This window comes from Ovis aries, chromosome 4 (genome assembly GCF_016772045.2).
Source record: "Ovis aries strain OAR_USU_Benz2616 breed Rambouillet chromosome 4, ARS-UI_Ramb_v3.0, whole genome shotgun sequence".
Classification (NCBI taxonomy): Eukaryota; Metazoa; Chordata; class Mammalia; order Artiodactyla; family Bovidae; genus Ovis; species Ovis aries.
Window position 1 is genome coordinate 76,599,877 of NC_056057.1, and position 16,670 is coordinate 76,616,546.

Below are 16,670 nucleotides of genomic sequence, written 5' to 3' on the forward strand. Positions count from 1 at the left end.
CCATTTCCTCCTCCAGGGGATCTTCCCAACCCAGGATGGAACTCATGTTTCTTACATGTTTCCTACATTAGCAAGCAGTTTCTTCATCTAACTAAAGCCACCTGGGAAACCCGTCTAAAAAAATTCCTGAGCTCATGTTGATAACCACCCATTCAAATATAATATCAACAGGTCTTTTCTCACTGTTCCCTCAGGGACAAGCTCGGTTCCCAACAAAGCAACGGACTTTCTCCCTTCCTCTGTCCCCTAATATATGGCTTCTGGTTTATTCTTTTTTTTTTTAATCTCATCCTGCCCTCTGTGCCTTTTTTTTTTTTTTTTTTTCACCAACTATGCCACAAACTCTAAGGAAAGGGAAAAGATTCTTTTCCCCTAAATGGAGATTGTGGGCTGGAATGTGAGCAGGTCACATAACTCTTGCTGGGGCACCTGGGCTCATCTGGGTGAGGGAAGGGTGGACCAGAATGAGCACAGATTCTGCCCCCTTGGTGTTCAGCTGGAGCTTTCAAAACTAGGCCAAAACTTTTTTTTCCTGCATGTGTTATCTTTTTGGAAATACAGGTGGTGGTGTATAATCCTTAACCTCCAGGTGTACATCCTCCTCTAAGGTCAATATCAACTCAGTCTTCAGACGAAGGCAAGAAAATAGAGGATTTTAGAATAGCAGATTTCTGGACATGCAGCGTTGCTGGCATCCTCTTGGTGAAATTTTATCTGGCTGCCAAGTCTTCATCCAGCCCTTGGATCTGGCATTTGGATTTCACAGTGTAAGGACAGATCTGAGAGGAGAGTTGAATAAACCAGGAAAAAGCCCAGCAAGTCACCAGCCACCCCTGGTACCCCGGAGACAGAACAGCGACAGACGTGTGGCGGGGGCTGTTCTCCAAACCCTTACACAGCTGGTTTCCCACTGAGTCACTTCTCACCACCGTCATCCAGACCACACTCTGGGTCTCCCTTCAGTTTAGAAGCCATGGATCATTTTCCTCCCACAGCTGAATGGCAAAATGTTCTTTTCCCCGTTTTTATTCAGTACTGCCTTTTATGGAATCTGATCATTTCCTTTCCTACCAGCTATACTGCTCCTGCGAAATGCTGACACTGATGTTGATATTTGTCACTGTTGTTTATAATAAGCATTATTAGGGAACCTGCTGTGGGCCAGGTGTGGGGCCCAAACCTGCCTCTAGCAGACCTGGCCATCAGAAATGTTAGAAGTTACAGCAGACACATTCCCATGGAAATGCGTTCCCATGGAGACACATTCTCAGGGAGGGTGCTGAAGGAGGTAGGACAGAGACGCAGCAAGCATGAAGGTCTGCAGGGTTCATTAGCACAGCAGTGACTGCTTTTTCCTCTGTTTGTTATTTGTACTTTTCCACCACCAGACAGTTTGCCATTCTGTGGTTTTCAGGATGCACTTTCTTTTTGGGCTTGTGGCCTGGCACGAACACAGTGTAGTAGCAGTATGATTAGAGGGCTTGCTTTCAGGAGGGGCTTGGGTACCTGACTCCCGGCTAAATCTTACTCAGAAGACTGGCACCCTTCCAGCTCTTTCCAGTGTTTCATTCTTGGACATCATGCTGCTTCTTAGGAGGTGAAGGAGCTGGAGGTCCATGTTCTCAGTTCTTAGCTGCTCATTCCCATAACTGGGAATTCTGCAGAATGTCTGAGGCTCTTTCCCAAGGATTCCTCCACCTCCAGCCATGGTCACTGGAGGGAGTTCTAGCTGCCCATCCAGGCAGTGCTCAGCCACTGTCCTGCAATCTAGCTGCTATTCCTGAAGTGGTTGTTGGCAGCCTACCTGTTGCAGGGGGCAGATTCTCCTTCATGCTCCCTCATCCTCCCATGCTCTCATTTTTAAAAATGCTCTTCTCTCTTTTAAATCTCTCCCCACAGCTGGAGATTTGGCCAATGAACTTGTTCGGCATTTTTTGATTGAGTGTACCCCGAAAGGAGTGAGGTTGAAAGGGTGTTCCAATGAACCATATTTCGGTAAGTGGCTGAGCACCTGACATGGTGTCTGAACCCATGAGCATGAGCTCCTCTGGTTGGTCCACCACTCTGCTGGGGCTTCACTCAGAGCATCTACTTTTCATTCCCATTTTTGGATCCTTCAATTATCATTTCACAGATAAACTGGATATGAAATTGTTCTTAAAAGCATTCTTAAAACTAGGCAAATAAAATGCACCGTGCTAGGATTGGAAATGCAGGTTCCATTAGGTATGGTCCATGCAAGTGAGCAGAGAAGTATGCACAAGGTTGGCAGTCCACCAGGCACAAGGAAAGCACAGATTCCCTGTGAGAAGGATAATTTTTGACCTACTGCTGTTGCTACCGCTAAGTCACTTCAGTCGTGTCCAACTCCGTGCGACCCCATAGATGGCAGCCCACCAGGCTTCGCCGTCCCTGGGATTCTCCAGGCAAGAATGCTGGAGTGGGTTGCCATTTCCTTCTCCAATGCTTGACCCTATAGGCGTGTCCAAAAGATGGCATGCACTCACAGGCAGAGCTTGAGCAAACCAAAGCATCACCTTACAGAGACGATTTGGTGGTGCCAGTGGAAGCAGTCTCAGAATCGGCAGACTGTGTGCCTTATTCTTTATAAATTGGCAATGGCATATCTTTGGTGAGAATCATCTGTAGTCCTGTTACTTGCCCCTTCGCCGTCTGCTGAACTTGCTGCTTCATTGAAGCTTTGCACAAATTCCCACAGTTATTGAGTATGTAGGTTGCTAAAAATATAAGATGTCATGCTTTACAGCAGCCTCCTTTCAGTAGATGAATTGGCTGAGCAATGCAGTATTTAGGGCTGTGCTCACTCCTGTTTGCTGTTCATCCATTCACAGGGAGCCTGACGGCTTTGGTGTGTCAGCATTCCATTACGCCCTTGGCTTTGCCCTGCAAACTGCTCATTCCGGATAGAGGTATGCTGCCGCGGCCCCAGGGCTGCTCTGGTTCTCTGTATGGGGTCATTCACAAGGTGTTGGAATCCACAGAGATTCAGTGAGAAAAATCAGACCAAAACTTCCTTTCTATCACGTCTGTGGGTAAACCCTGAATAAGTCAGGTCAGGTAAGAAGAGGTGGCCCACTGCCCCTACAGCCTCCGCTCATATCTTTATATCATGGCTTTGTGAAAAGCTTTTGTGGAGCAAAGATTCTATAGCTCAGAAGTATAAAGTGCTTGGACTCAGAGACCTGTAAGGTCATTTACATTTCATTTTTATAATTCTACTAAATCAGAAAAATGTTGATATTGTTGACTTTAGGTGCTAGATGAACTATTCTCTTTACCTTTGTGTTTGTTTCAAACTATCCATGGGAAAAGAGTTTTTAAAAATAGTACCCACAGCATATGATCAGACATATCCCTGCTTTCCTAGGCCATCTCAAGTTCACATAATTGCATTATGTTCCAGAAAGATGATTAATTTTAAATATCAGATGTGAGTTACATTTCAAAATGTAATTGTTGATATAAATTAATTCATAGATGAGAAGGGTAATTTTCTGGCCTGTGCCATCCCAGATTTTGCCTGAAGTGTGATGATGGCTTCTCTGGGTGCAGCTGTTGTTGCCAGGAGGAAGGCCCAGCTCTGCAGAGCCTGCCTGTCACCCTCCGGGATGCAGTCATGAGCATCCACATTGTCATGCGTTTTCTCGCTCCTTCTTCCTGCAGATCCGTTGGAGGAAATAGCCGAAAATCCTCAGCAAACAGCGGCCAACTCTGCGGCCGAGCTGCTGAAGCAAGGGGCAGGTCAGTCCTCGCTGTGTTTTCCTCTCCTACTGGCTCCTGGGCAGAGATGGGATTCCTTTCTTGCCTGCAGTCTGGGTTCCTTTCCTTGCTGTGTCAGGGGAGGCTTCCTTCTGTAGAAGCCACCACAGGGCTGGGCTGGGGGTGACGGGGCAAGTGTCCTGGCGGCAGGGCCAGGACTCCACAGGCTGAACAAGACCAAATTCAGTGGTATAAATGTCACAACCTGTGTTTCATTTGGGGAAATGGTCAGATAGACTGTGGGTAACGTGCCCCTCCAGCAGATACATAGTAAAGTGATCAACGAGTCCACAGTTTGACCCAGGGTGAGACCAACCCCCAGATAGCGGGCTACTGGGGGCACTCCTTTCTTATTAATAGATTTTATTTTTTAGCACAGTTTTGGGTTCATAGAAGGTGCTGCAGAGGTTTCTCTTATACCCCCCGTCCCCACACACATGCATAACCTCTCTCAATTAACAACATCCTCCAGCAGGTGGGACATTTATTAGAGCTGATGAACCTATGTTGACCCATCTCAGTCACCTGGAGTCCATAGTTTACATTACTGTTCACTCCTGGTGTACGGTCCATGCGTGCGTGCTAAGTTGCTTCATTCGTGCCCTACTCCTTGAGTCCCCATGGACTCTAGCCTGCCAGGCTCCCTTGTCAGTGGAGATTTCCCAGGCAAGAATACTGGAGTGGTTGTCATGCCCTCCTCCAGGGGATCTTTTGGACCTGGGGATCGAACCTGAGTCTCTTATGTCTGCACTGGCTACGGGTTCTTTACCAGTAGCTCCACCTGGGAAGCCCGTGGATTTGGACAAATGTTTGATGACGTGTATCCACCATTGCAGTATCACACAGAATAGTTTCACTGCCTGAAACATCCTCTGTGCTCCACCTGCTCATCCCTCCTCCCCAAATCCTGGCAAACCAATCCTTTTATTGTCTCTGTGGTTTCACGTTTTCAGAATGTCATATGATTAGAATCATACAGTATGTAGAGCCTTTTCAGATTGGATTCTTTCACTTAGTATTATGCATTTAAGATTCCTCCATGTCCTTTTAGGGCCTGAGAGCTGTTTGCTTTTAGTGCTGAATAATATTCCATTGTCTGGATATACCACACTTTATCCATTCACTCACTGAAGGACATCTTGAATGCTTATATATTTTGGTAATTGTGAATAAAACTGCTATAAACATCCACATGCAGGTTTTCATGTGGACGTAATTGTCAACTCCTTTGGATAAGTATCAAGGAGCACAGTTGCTGGATCATATGGTAAGAGTCTGTTTATTTTGTGAGAAACCACCAAACTGTCTTCCCAAGTGACTGCACCATTTTGCATTCTCACATCAATGCATGAGACTCCCTCCTGCTCCACGCCCTCCCAGCAGCTGGTGTTGTCAGTGTCCTGGATTTTGGTCATTCAGAATAGGTGGTTAGTGGTATCTCACTGTCATTTGAACTTGCATCTTCCCAATGACTCATGACGTGGAGCACCTTTCATGTACTTGTCTGCCATCTTCATATCTTCTTTGGTAAGGTGTCTGTAAAGGTTGTTTGTCCATTTTTTAATAGGGTTATTTGTTTTCTTATTGTTAAATTGAGTTCTTTGTATATTTTGGTTCTCTGTGAGATTTATCTTTTGCAAATACTTTCTCCTAGGAGGCAGCTTGTCTTCTCAACCTCTTGACAGTGTCTCTCAGAGCAAAAGTTTTTTATTTTAATGAAGCCCGGTTTATCAATACTTCTTTTCATGGATCATGTCTTTTGTATCTAGAAAGTTATCACCAAAGTCATCTCAGTTTTCTCCTGTCTTGTAAGAGTTTTATAGTTTACATTGTACATTTACGTCTCTTCTATTTTGAGTTAATTTTTGTGGTGGGTTTAAGGTCCGTGTCTAGATTGATTGTTTTTGCATGTGGGTGTCCAGTTGTTCCAGCACCATTTGTGGGAAAAGACTGTCTTTGCTGCGTTGTATCTCCTTTGTTCCTTTATCAAAGATCAACTGACTATATTTATGTGGGTCTATTTCTGAACTCTCTATTCATTCCTCTGTTCATCTGTTTGTCTTATTATTTCACCAATACCACACTGTCTTGATTACTGACATTTTACAGTAAGTCTTAAAGTCAGGTATTAATATTATCAGTCCTCTCATTTGGTTCTTCTCCTTCAATATTGTGTTGGCTTCCCTGGGTCTTTTATTCTCCATATAAGTGTTAGAGTAGGTTTGTTCATACCCACAGAGTAAGTTGCTGCAATTTAGATGGGGATTTCATTGCCTCTGCAGATCACATTGGGAAGAACTGACATCTTAATTATATATTGAGTTTTCCCATTCATGAATGTGGAATATTTAGTTTAGTTCTTTGATTTTATTAGTGGGAGTTTTGTAGTTTTCCTCATATAGATCTTGTACATATAATATTTTATTAGACTTATACTTATTTCATTTTGGGGGTGCTAATATAAATCGGGATTGTGTTTTTAATTCCAAATTCCTCTTGTTCTTAGGGAAGTAATTAACTTGTATATTCACCTTATTCCTGCAGTCTTGCTGTAATTAGTAGTTTCAGGCCAGGCTGTTTTTGCAGCATTAGAAGCAGTCATAGCAACCCCAGCTTAAGAGGGCTGTGGACAAGCCACAGGGTTCTTGTGGGTGCTCTGCGTCTTGACAGCAGGGACACTGTACTTTATTTCTATCTTAACCCACCTTCGTGGTCACATGGCGGCGCACCTGCCAACAGGTGTGACTGCTGCTCGGTCTCAGAAGTTGGGATGGAGGCGGAGCCAGTTCGTGGCCAGGCCTCCAGGGAGACTCTCCCAAAGGAAGACACAGCCCAGTTAATCGTTCCAGTCACAGGACAGCGCTTTTTCCTCTGTTTACTGAATATCTAGAGGCCTTTAGAGATGGAGTGAAGATACCCCTGCTTACTCTCAGAGCTGCATCTGGCAGAGTGGGGAATGAGAATGGCTCTGTTCCTAGAGGGGACACATCCTCGGGGAGTGGCCAGGCGAGGCCACGGCTCCTACACAACTGAACTTCAAGCAGAGTCTGAAGGTCCCATGGTCACAACAACCCACTAACTTATGCAGGGAGCTAGGCTCAAAAGGCCTTCAGGCTGTTTACAAAGCCTCATTCACAATCAGCTCTTTGCCTCTCCAAGGGGTGATGGCAGTGGACAAGCCCCCAGTGCCCTGCAGTGTGTGGATGGGACAGGCTGTCCCAGCTCTTTGCCTGCACACTGTATTCTGAGTCACTGCAAGTCATTTGTTCTCAGCAGCTCTTTCTGGATGCCTATGCTTTTAGAACTCCGTGCAGGGTGGATATTTAGGGTCCAGACGGCACGCTCCCCTCTTGGGATGTTTCCTTAACTGCAGGTGTGGTTGGGCTCTCGTCCCACCTAGGCCCACACTGAGACTGAGGAGGTGCCTCCAGTGCCCCTACCGCCCCAGGGATGCCAGGTATAAATAACTCAGCAGAGGTGGAAACGCATCCTGACCAGTGGGCGAAGTCTCCTTGACTCCAGTGCTGGGTGTGTGTGTGTCTCTGAGTCACTCACTCTCCACACCTTTGGAATTAGAAATAAAGGGCGCTTGCCTCAGATACACCTGGCCACGAATTTATGCATGTCATTCATAAGCCCCAGGGCCCTTGAGTCTGGCAGATGCATTAACGCCGCTTTCCCCTGTGTCTTCCAGCCTGCAATGTGTGGTACCTGAACTCCGTGGAGATGGAGTCCCTCACGGGCCACCAAGCCATCCAGAAGGCCCTGAGCATGACCCTCGTCCAGGAGCCACCTCCTGTGTCCACAGTCGTGCACTTCAAGGTGTCGGCCCAGGGCATCACCCTGACAGACAACCAGAGGAAGTGAGTGCGCAGCGGCTGGGCTGCCAGGGTGGGCGGGCAAGGCTTCTGGCCTCACCTGGGGTTAGACCTCCTACCAGCTCTGCTCAGGCCCCTGGACATGTGGTGGTCACCCAGGCAGAGCTCTGCGGTTCAGGAATGAATCAATGATCCGGTCAGTCTGTGCTTTGTCCTGATGTTCGGTATGTCCCCAGAGACATATATAAACTATTAACATTTGGCCCACGTGCTGTTTTTTTAAAGAGTCAGTAAAATTTTTTAAAAGATACATAGATCTTTGAGTATCTCTTAGATAAACACACACTGTGTGTAATCTGCAAATAAGTCATTTCTGTAAAAACACTCCGTGACTATGATAGACTCTACTCATCTTTGCTTTAGTGTCATTACTTCTAACAGTTATGACAGAAGTTATAACTATTATCCAGTTGCAGGTAAGAGTGTAACCTTGTTAAATATTATTTCAGTATTCAGTTCATGTTAATTATATAATATATATAATATGAAAGAATAATTTATGTCAATTATTAACTATTATTTAGATACTGTCTAGTACTATATCTTAGTTAGCAACATCTGAACATCTAGGCGGTAGATGCTGTTTCAATTTCCAGGGACTTCCCGCCAAGCTGTCGCTGAGTGGGTTCCAAGTGAGCGGAGGTTCAGGGAGAGGGGGCACTTGTGGAGCTCCAGCCTGAGCACAGAGCAGGGTTAGGTGCCTGGACAGAGCCTTTGACCTCAGGATGAAAGGCATTTCAGAGGCAGTTTTTTATTTGCAATGGAAACAGCCTGCTGTAGTTAATGAAGGAGCCCAATCAGCTAAAAGCAGAGTGGTGGCAGGAGCTTCGAGGGGTAGGGTGCCACCAGTCTCCATGCCAGCTGGAAGGGCAGCGCCCACACCAGTGCCCGAGGAGCTCTTCCCAGCATGGCCCCTGCTCCAGAGCTAGCCCTGGGCTTGGGAGGGGCTCTGAACCACTGCTCTCAGGATAAAATAGGCGGGAAGTGTGGGGTGGGATGTGGGTTCTGCTGCTCAAATTGGGGTCCTCGCTTCCCTCTTGACCCAAGTCGGCCGCGCAGCGGGCTCTGCATGCCTTGCACTCAGTTCCCTCACATTTCAAGCTGCACCAAGGTCACCATCTCGGAATGTTTGCAACTCAAATGAGATAGACACAAGCTGCGAGCCTGGCTTGGCCGAAGTGTGGACACAGATCAGGCGGGACAGCATGGCTCCTTCCTTTGCAGCCTCTATTTTCTTCTGCTACTGGTGTGCTCTTTGTGTACCTCTGGTTTCCCCGTGTGCTCACAAAACCCTGAGGATGGGCTGTACCCACAGCACTCAAGAGCTTGCTTTTTGCCAGATGGAACATGCCTGTACAGCTGATCCTGATCCTGTGTCCTCAGGATCCCCCATGGAAAGGTGCCTGTCTCCGCCCGTGCCTTTCCCTTATGCTGGCCTCTGGGGACACCACCTCCCTCAGGAGGAGGGGGCACCTGTCCAGCTGGAGTGGGGCACACAGGGCTGGCCAGCTCAGAGGAGCAGGGAGGGCTGGCCATGAAGCAAAGGACGAGTGACAGGGGCTGGGACCAGTACAGAGGGGTCCTCTGATGGTTCCCCCAGAGGCTGTACTGGCCTAGCGTTAGCAGCACCTCCCAGTGAATTTAATGTGCACAGTTTACAGCAGGCCATTAGATCCCTTATGGGGGTGACTGGGCTCCTCTCGCAGGAGAATGGCAGGCTATATACTGAAGCCCTTTTCACAGGCAGTCATCTAAGGCTGTAGATACTTGGTGGTTTCCTGGGATGAAGGCAGGAAGGCCAGGACTCACTCAGTTTGATGCAATTTCTCCATTTTGCTCTTCACGGTACTTGTGTTCACCCCAAAACTTGCTCCTTCCCAAGCGCCCAGCTTCATATGTCTGCTGATTTCTAACAAATGTACACTCTACTCTTTTCTCCAGATGACCAGTAAAAGCATAAAATAGACTTCTGCCCCTGCTAAACCTCCTCATGGGGGGGCCCTCCTAGGGCAGCACTGTCACTGCAAGACCCCAGTGACAGGCCTGTGCTCCCCTGTGTCCCTGCAGGCTCTTCTTCCGGAGACACTACCCCGTGAGCAGCGTGATCTTCTGTGCGCTGGATCCACAGGACAGAAAGTAAGATGCCCGTATCCCTACTAAGCGATGCATGTGCTTCTTTGGCTTTTTAAGTTAATAAAGAAATTAACGTGACTCTTCTCTTGTTCTGATTTGCAAGGTGGGTCACAGACGGCCCTTGCTCGAGGTACGTTGCCAGCTGCCTTTGTCCTCTCTCAGCTGACACTCCACTGCAGATCTCCAAAGAGGAAGATGACAAATAATGCTTATGGGTTTGGGTTTGGCTTTAAACAAAAATGCAAGTGTTCTTTTTATGCAGAAAGGGCCTGCCAAGGGTTAACTTTTTTGTTTACTCTTCTCTGAATGAGCAAAACTTCCATTTGACCCATAAAATAGGATATAAATAGCATGAAGCAGATTGCATGGCGTTTCCGGCAGTTGAGGAGGGGGTTGGTGTGTTAGGAGGGAGGGCCACGTGGGTGCAGTAGGTGTCAGTGCTTCCCAGACCAGAAGGAGCCCCCAGCCCTGCTGCCCATGTAACCTCAGATCCCCCAGAGCTGTCTACACCCCCACAGGTGGCCATCTCTGTGTCACCTAAATTTGATGACCACAGATGTCTCACTGCAGGAGCCCTCTCCTGGGATTCCAAGTTTGTGTTTGTAGCTCTGTCTTGGCATCTGATAAAGTGCTAGACCGCCTCCCTAGCCCCCCAGAAGGGGCAGTACCCCCAGGCCACCCCAGCTCTGGCTCTTAGGACCAAATGCGCTCCCCATACGTGGGGTTTGCTACCCCGGAGGGTCACTTGAGTGCCATTGGCCTGTCCCTCCCGTGGGGTGGAAACCACTCAGCTCAGATAAAAACATCCTTCATTTCTCTGAGAAGGAGAAGAAGGACCTTAGATAAGGGATAATCCAGGGATTTGGGTTTGGATAATGGTAGTTATTGTGTTGTTTGGGGCTCACGAAAGCTTATTCAGAAAAAATAGATTGTGCTGTTCTTTTAAACAGTTTCCTCTCCTGCACATATGTGGCCTGGGCAGGGAGCCCCTGGTGTGTTTTTAGCACCCCTCATCCTCCAGCCCCAGTGGCTGGGAGTGTGGGCATCTAGGCAGAGCCCCCCCAACCCCAGGAACCAAGGCTGGGGTGCTGGCATCTGCAGGTGTCTGTGCCTGTCTGCACCCGTCTGCTCTGATGGTGTGAGGAGGAAATAGGCAGCTCCTATGGTGAAGCAAGGGTCCTCCCCAGATTCTTGGGACTGGTGCCCAGGAGCTGACGGGTCTGGAGGGTTCCAGCCAGGCTAGACCCAAGTCTTAAGTTCAGGTCCCAGTCTCATTGCCCTCCCAGCCCTGCTCCTTAGGTTCCTCCCCTGCGAAGTCTGGGCACAGCATCTTCCTGCCGGCGTGGAGGGGATATATGGGCAGATGTCTGGCAGGGGATATTGCCCCAAGATTTTGGAGAGGTGGTGGTTAGAGGCGACAGTGGTGAGGGAAGAAGCAGAGGCGTGCACCCTGTGGGAGGGATGGGCCTCGGCTGGCATGCTAACCCACCTTTCCTGTTGCAGAGTCTTTGGATTTGTGGCCCGGAAGCAGGGCAGTGCCACGGACAACGTGTGCCACCTGTTTGCAGAGCATGACCCCGAGCAGCCGGCCAGCGCCATTGTCAACTTCGTGTCAAAGGTCATGATCGGCTCCCCTAAGAAGATATGAGCCCTCACAGCCCAGAGACTCCAGAGGGGCCGACATGACCCTGGTAGTCCAGCATTAGGAGGGAAAGGGGCTCCTCCGACTTTTCAAACATGAGAACAACCAACCTTGCCGCCTGTGGCCTCAGTTGAGGGGCACAGCTCATGGATGCACTTCTGTAGCCCAGTGCTTTCTGGGCAGAGGAAGTTGGACATCAGGTGCGCCCATCCAGTCCCCGCTCGGGAAAGAACTATTCAAGGAGACCTGGGGACCCCTGTTCCTCGCACTCTGGTGTTTATTTATGGGAAGGAGGGGAGCCCAGCCTGCTCCCTGTGGCCCTGAGTGCCTCGTCACTGCCATGTCAGAGTGTTCCTGGCCAGTGGACACGCCAGGGCCTCTGTCCTCCCACAGTGGAGATATTGATTAACCTGAGAAGGGGATGCATGTTGGTTGAAGGTTCGTGCAGGTCAGGCCTTCCTGGAGCACTATGGCATCGTGGGCGAGGGGATGATGTGATGGGTGGTGAGGACAAGAAAGGTCACATTGGTCACGGTGAGGCCAGAGCCCAAGCGTGGGGACAGCTCCCCACCTCCGCTCACATACCAGGTCTGAATGGCACACTGGGCCGTGAGAGGGAAAAGTGAGAAGATAGGAGAAAAGCCCCATTTCCATATAATTTATATTTTACTTTTGCCAAGTTATTTATGATAACAGCTTACCTTTGTTATGCTGTACTGGTGTCTACGTGCTGCCGTCTGCCAAGGTCAGGGTTCTGAGACAGGCGTCTACCCTGGCAGATGTACCAGGAGTGCAGTATGGACTCTTGGCCATGCTCTCAGCTGTCATTGCCCGAGGGCGGCTGCCCAAACTGGCTTTGCCTCAAGCAGCCTTGCAAACGCTTGACCATCCACGTGTGGTTTCCTGGCTGCACATACTGCCTTTCTGGGGAGGAAGGTCTTGAGGGGTGGGGCATGATTAGTTTGAGACTCAGGCTTGCTGTGTGTCGCTGTCCTCGGCCGTCTTGGGGCCCAGAACCGTTGACCTGCGGGAGTGCTCGTCTGTCTCCACCCCGCCTGTCGTCTCCCGTTGGCATCCATGTGTTCTGGCACCTGAGCAGGGGGAGGTTGTTCTACACTGGTTCCCCGCTCTTCTGTATCATCTTGGGCACCAAATCAGGCATGCTGTTTATGCTGATGTGCATGTTGCTAAGTGGAGGTCTGTCCACCTGAATCTGTCAGTGGTCAGAGGTTTGGGAGAAGCCAGTGGTCTTGCAGGCTTCCCAGAGCAAGAGACAGAGCTGGGCAACGTCGTCATAAAGCCCTCATCTCCTTCCCATCGCCCCAGACGTTCACGCCGCGGCTCTCCATCCCCGAAGAACTGTCCATCTCCTCCGCTTCCCAAATCAAGTACCAGCTCTTCAAACACCAGGAATCACCGAGGCAGTCATCACGCTAGTGTTTGAAAATGTGCTCTGTGGATTCTTTGTTTCTAAAATGGGGCGGAGACAGTTAGCAACAGCAGAGGTGGGATCCACCGAATCCAGTGGGCACTGTTTGTGTGCGTGAGTGTGTGTGTGTGTGTGTGAAAGCAGGTGGGTGAGTCCACTGTTTAGCTCCTATTGATGCACCAACACAAGTGCCTCGTTTCTGTGCCAAATGTTTGCCTTGGTCCTTGTGGACCCTCCTCTCTGACGCGTGGCGGCACGGCCAAGGAGAATGTGCCGGTGTCTCCAGAGGCCTGATGCCTTGGTCGCTGGGGTGGGGCATCCAGCATTTCAGTTTTTCATTCACAGCAGAACTCAGCAAAGAGGAGCAGAGGTTTGTGCTGGCCCCCAAAGGAGCCTTCTCCTGAGATGCTGGTCCACAAGTTTGACCCAGAGACTGCAGGCCAGGTCCCTTACCCTTCTGACGGAGGAAGAAAGGGCTCACGAGGGGTTCTGGACTTAGGAGCATCAACTGCCAGACCTTCTCCCACCCCTGGCTGTCCCTGTCCAGATCATGCAAGCCATGACATTTGGTTTTTAAACTGACTGGCAGCTGAGCCTTTCACTCTCAGTGGTCAAGGAAGGTTCCTCCCAGCAACCGGCTGCCTCTGGAGTAAGGAATGAAAGGAATCGAGTTTCCTGGTTCCTGAGGAGCTGGAACAACAGTGTGTTACATATGCATAAAATGGAACAAGACAAGTCCATGAGCTTTGTGCTCAGACCTTGGGCAGCCCCACCACCAACACTGGCTCTGGGCAGGCAGGGAAGGAACATCCCCAGGCATCTGGGGTGCCCATGGGCACAGGGGTACTGTGCTGGATTGTGCACAGGACTGCACCCCACTAGCATCATAGCCTGATAGCCAGAGCCTGTTAACCTGCTCATTAACCTATGCTGTATTCCTCCAGTGTTAACCTGTAAACGTGTTAAGTCACACCCCATTTAAGGGTCTCCGTGTGTATTCTCGGCATCAGAGACCTCACTGTGTCTCCTTCTCTGCCTTACCTAGTAGTGGATATTTTTACTTTTCTTATATTGTAAAGAATATATCCAGTATGTAAATGAATGTTCTATAAATCCTTTGTATAGTCATTTTCTCTGCGCTTTAAATATCACCTCTATTCAGAGTATAATAAAAGTATAAACTTGATAAGCCTCAGTGAGGCAAGCATTTGTGGTGTTAGATGGAGGTGCCCCACAGGGTGTGTGGAAGTGTGGATGGGTGTGTGTACATGTCTGAATATGCCTGTGTGCGTGTTTATCTGGGAGTTTGAAGGGGATTGTATATGAATGAGTGGATTCACTTACAAACTTATTGTATATTTTTCCTTCAGGAATATAGTTTGATTTTTGCCCAGAGACTTGAAAATTGTATTCAGAGATTTTAAGAATTTAATAATGACATGTGGTATTGATCATAGGTGCTGCTACGTTCTTGATATTGATATAAAGCCCCTAATCCAGTAGCTATAGGAGGAAGCTCCTAGTGTAGGTCAACCTCTAATGGGACTTCCCAGGTGTTTAATCAGAGTGGGTGCTGAACCTGAATATAAAAAGTCCAGTCCTGTCCAACTCTTTGTGACCCCATGGACTGTAGTCTGCCAGGCTCCTCTGTCCATGGAATTCTCCAAGCCAGAATACTGGAGTGGGTAGCTGTTCCCTTCTCCAAGGGATCTTCCTAACCCCAGGATCAAACCCAGGTCTCCCCACATTGCAGGCGGATTCTTTACTATATGACCCACCAGATAAGCCCCAAAAGTCCGGTGGGTTCACTTACTTGTTTTCAACAGATGCTGGTGACAGTCCCAGCACAGTTCTGCAGGCTCTCGTGGGCTTGTGGGGCTCATCCCCCAGCTAGGTGGAGCCCCACTGTGCTGGCTTTCTGCCCTCTAGGGTTGGTTTCTTTCCTCAGCTGGAGTGGAAGAAGCCATGGGGATTAAGCCACTTGGATGGAGAAGGCAGTGGCACCCCACTCCAGCACTCTTGCCTGGAAAATCCCATGGATGGAGGAACCTTGTGGGCCGCAGTCCATGGGGTCGCTAAGAGTCGGACATGACTGAGCAACTTCACTTTCACTTTTCACTTTCATGCATTGGAGAAGGAAATGGCAACCCACTCCAGTGTTCTTGCCTGGAGAATCCCAGGGACAGGGGAGCCTGGTGGGCTGCTGTCTATGGGGTCGCACAGAGTCAGACATGACTGAAGCGACTTAGCAGCAGCAGCAGCAGCAGCAGCAGCATGGTGGCTTCAGTTCCACTGACTATGCCAGAGCCTGCAACGAGAAAGGAAGATGAGGCTGGGTATGACCAGTGCGTGTGAGATTTAGGTCCTGGCTGTGATGCACTCTGGGGCCAAGGCATGACCAGGCTCAGGACTAAGGCGATCATCCATGTGGCTAAACCCCCAGGGCTGCTTCTGCTCCAGGTCAGAAAAGAAACAGACCCTGGGCCCATTTCGATTATCGACTGATAAGGAGCTAGTCCCCTCCCCAAACCTCAAAGTTTCCTCACAGCTGGGTATACCTGTGCAGCCTTCTGCTTTTTGCTCTGCTGACATGCCCAGGGGGCTGTGCTGTGAAGGAGGACCTGTAGTGGCCCCATGGTTGGTGCTGAGAGTGGAAGGGAGAGCAGGTGGAGGTGGGTTGAATCTTATCCAACAGAAGATTCTCACTAGGCCCTGGACCCTTGACCAGTGTCACAGCAGGGAGAAAAAGCAGAGGGGCTCTGGTTCTACCCATCTTATAGGTGCGCTTTCAAGGACACAGTCTGGGTTTGTCACCACGGCCCTAGACTACAGAGAGAACTGTCCGAGACCCAGGGCCCCCAGGCCTCGCTGGACAGCCTTTGCCTTAGGGGGAGCTTCACCACTCCATCACTCAGCCACCTATCAGTGACTGCCCCTTTGCCCCACCCACTTGGGTCCTGGACTTATCAGTGACAGACCCCCTTGCCCTGTCCTCTAGGGTCCTGGACTTATCAGTGACAGACCCCCTTGCCCTGCCAACTAGGGCCCTGGACCTATCAGTGACAGACCCTCCTTTCCCTGCCCACTTGGATCCTGGACTTATCAGTGACAGACCCCCTTGCCCCACCTACTTGGGTCCTGGACCTATCAGTGACTGTCCCCATCTCACCCTGCCCACTCATATCCTGGATCTGTTAGTTATGGCTGCTCACCAGTCTTCTGGGGGCCATCAGTTATGACCCTTCATGGTCCTGGCTTTTTTGTCTCCTAGAGGTTTGTGTGTGGTCTCCAAGGTGGTGGGATGAACTGCCCCCAACCATGACCCAGAGGTCACGTTTCACAAAGCAGGGACACTGGAGCCCGGCTCAAGACTGAACTGGTTTCCAGGTGGACCTGGGGTATAGGGAAGGGACATTGCACGACCTGGGAATGGACTCTGTCTGGACACATTTGAGCTGCAGCGTTGTTGAATTTGTAACAAGAAAAATGGTCCAAGAACAAATGACATTAAAGTTCTTGAGGAATCAGACCACAGCCCAGTTACAGCCCAAGCCTGGGCTGGGGCAACAGTAGCGTTGTGGTGGGCACCTCAAAAGCCTGTCACCTGTGAGGATCCCAGCAAAAGGGATTCTGCCACAACTGACCTGGTTCCCGAAGCCTTTTGTCCTTGGGGATCTGAGACTTCCTTCCCCATCCCAGAGACACTGTGGTGCTGGAGGCACAGGCAGGGGTCCTGCCCCCTCCTGGAAGCACTCTATGTCTCCCACAGGCAAGTGATCCCCCACAGTAAATGCCAGGCCAGGGAAGG

The 16,670-nt window shown here is 49.6% G+C and overlaps 1 protein-coding gene across 16 annotated transcripts in view; it reads left to right on the plus strand.

The window, feature by feature from the left end:
- The window catches only part of TNS3 (tensin 3), a 223,416-nt gene extending 209,359 nt beyond the window's left edge, over positions 1–14,057 (plus strand). For all 16 annotated transcript variants that reach the window (XM_060415058.1, XM_060415061.1, XM_060415059.1 and 13 more), the window contains 7 exons: positions 1,900–1,995; positions 2,853–2,930; positions 3,685–3,762; positions 7,475–7,643; positions 9,726–9,794; positions 9,895–9,921; positions 11,295–14,057. In XM_060415058.1, coding sequence (XP_060271041.1) covers positions 1,900–1,995; positions 2,853–2,930; positions 3,685–3,762; positions 7,475–7,643; positions 9,726–9,794; positions 9,895–9,921; positions 11,295–11,439 — 662 coding nt within the window. In that variant the 3' untranslated portion in view covers positions 11,440–14,057. The remainder of the gene's footprint in view (positions 1–1,899; positions 1,996–2,852; positions 2,931–3,684; positions 3,763–7,474; positions 7,644–9,725; positions 9,795–9,894; positions 9,922–11,294) is intronic.
- The last annotated feature ends 2,613 nt before the right edge of the window (positions 14,058–16,670 follow it).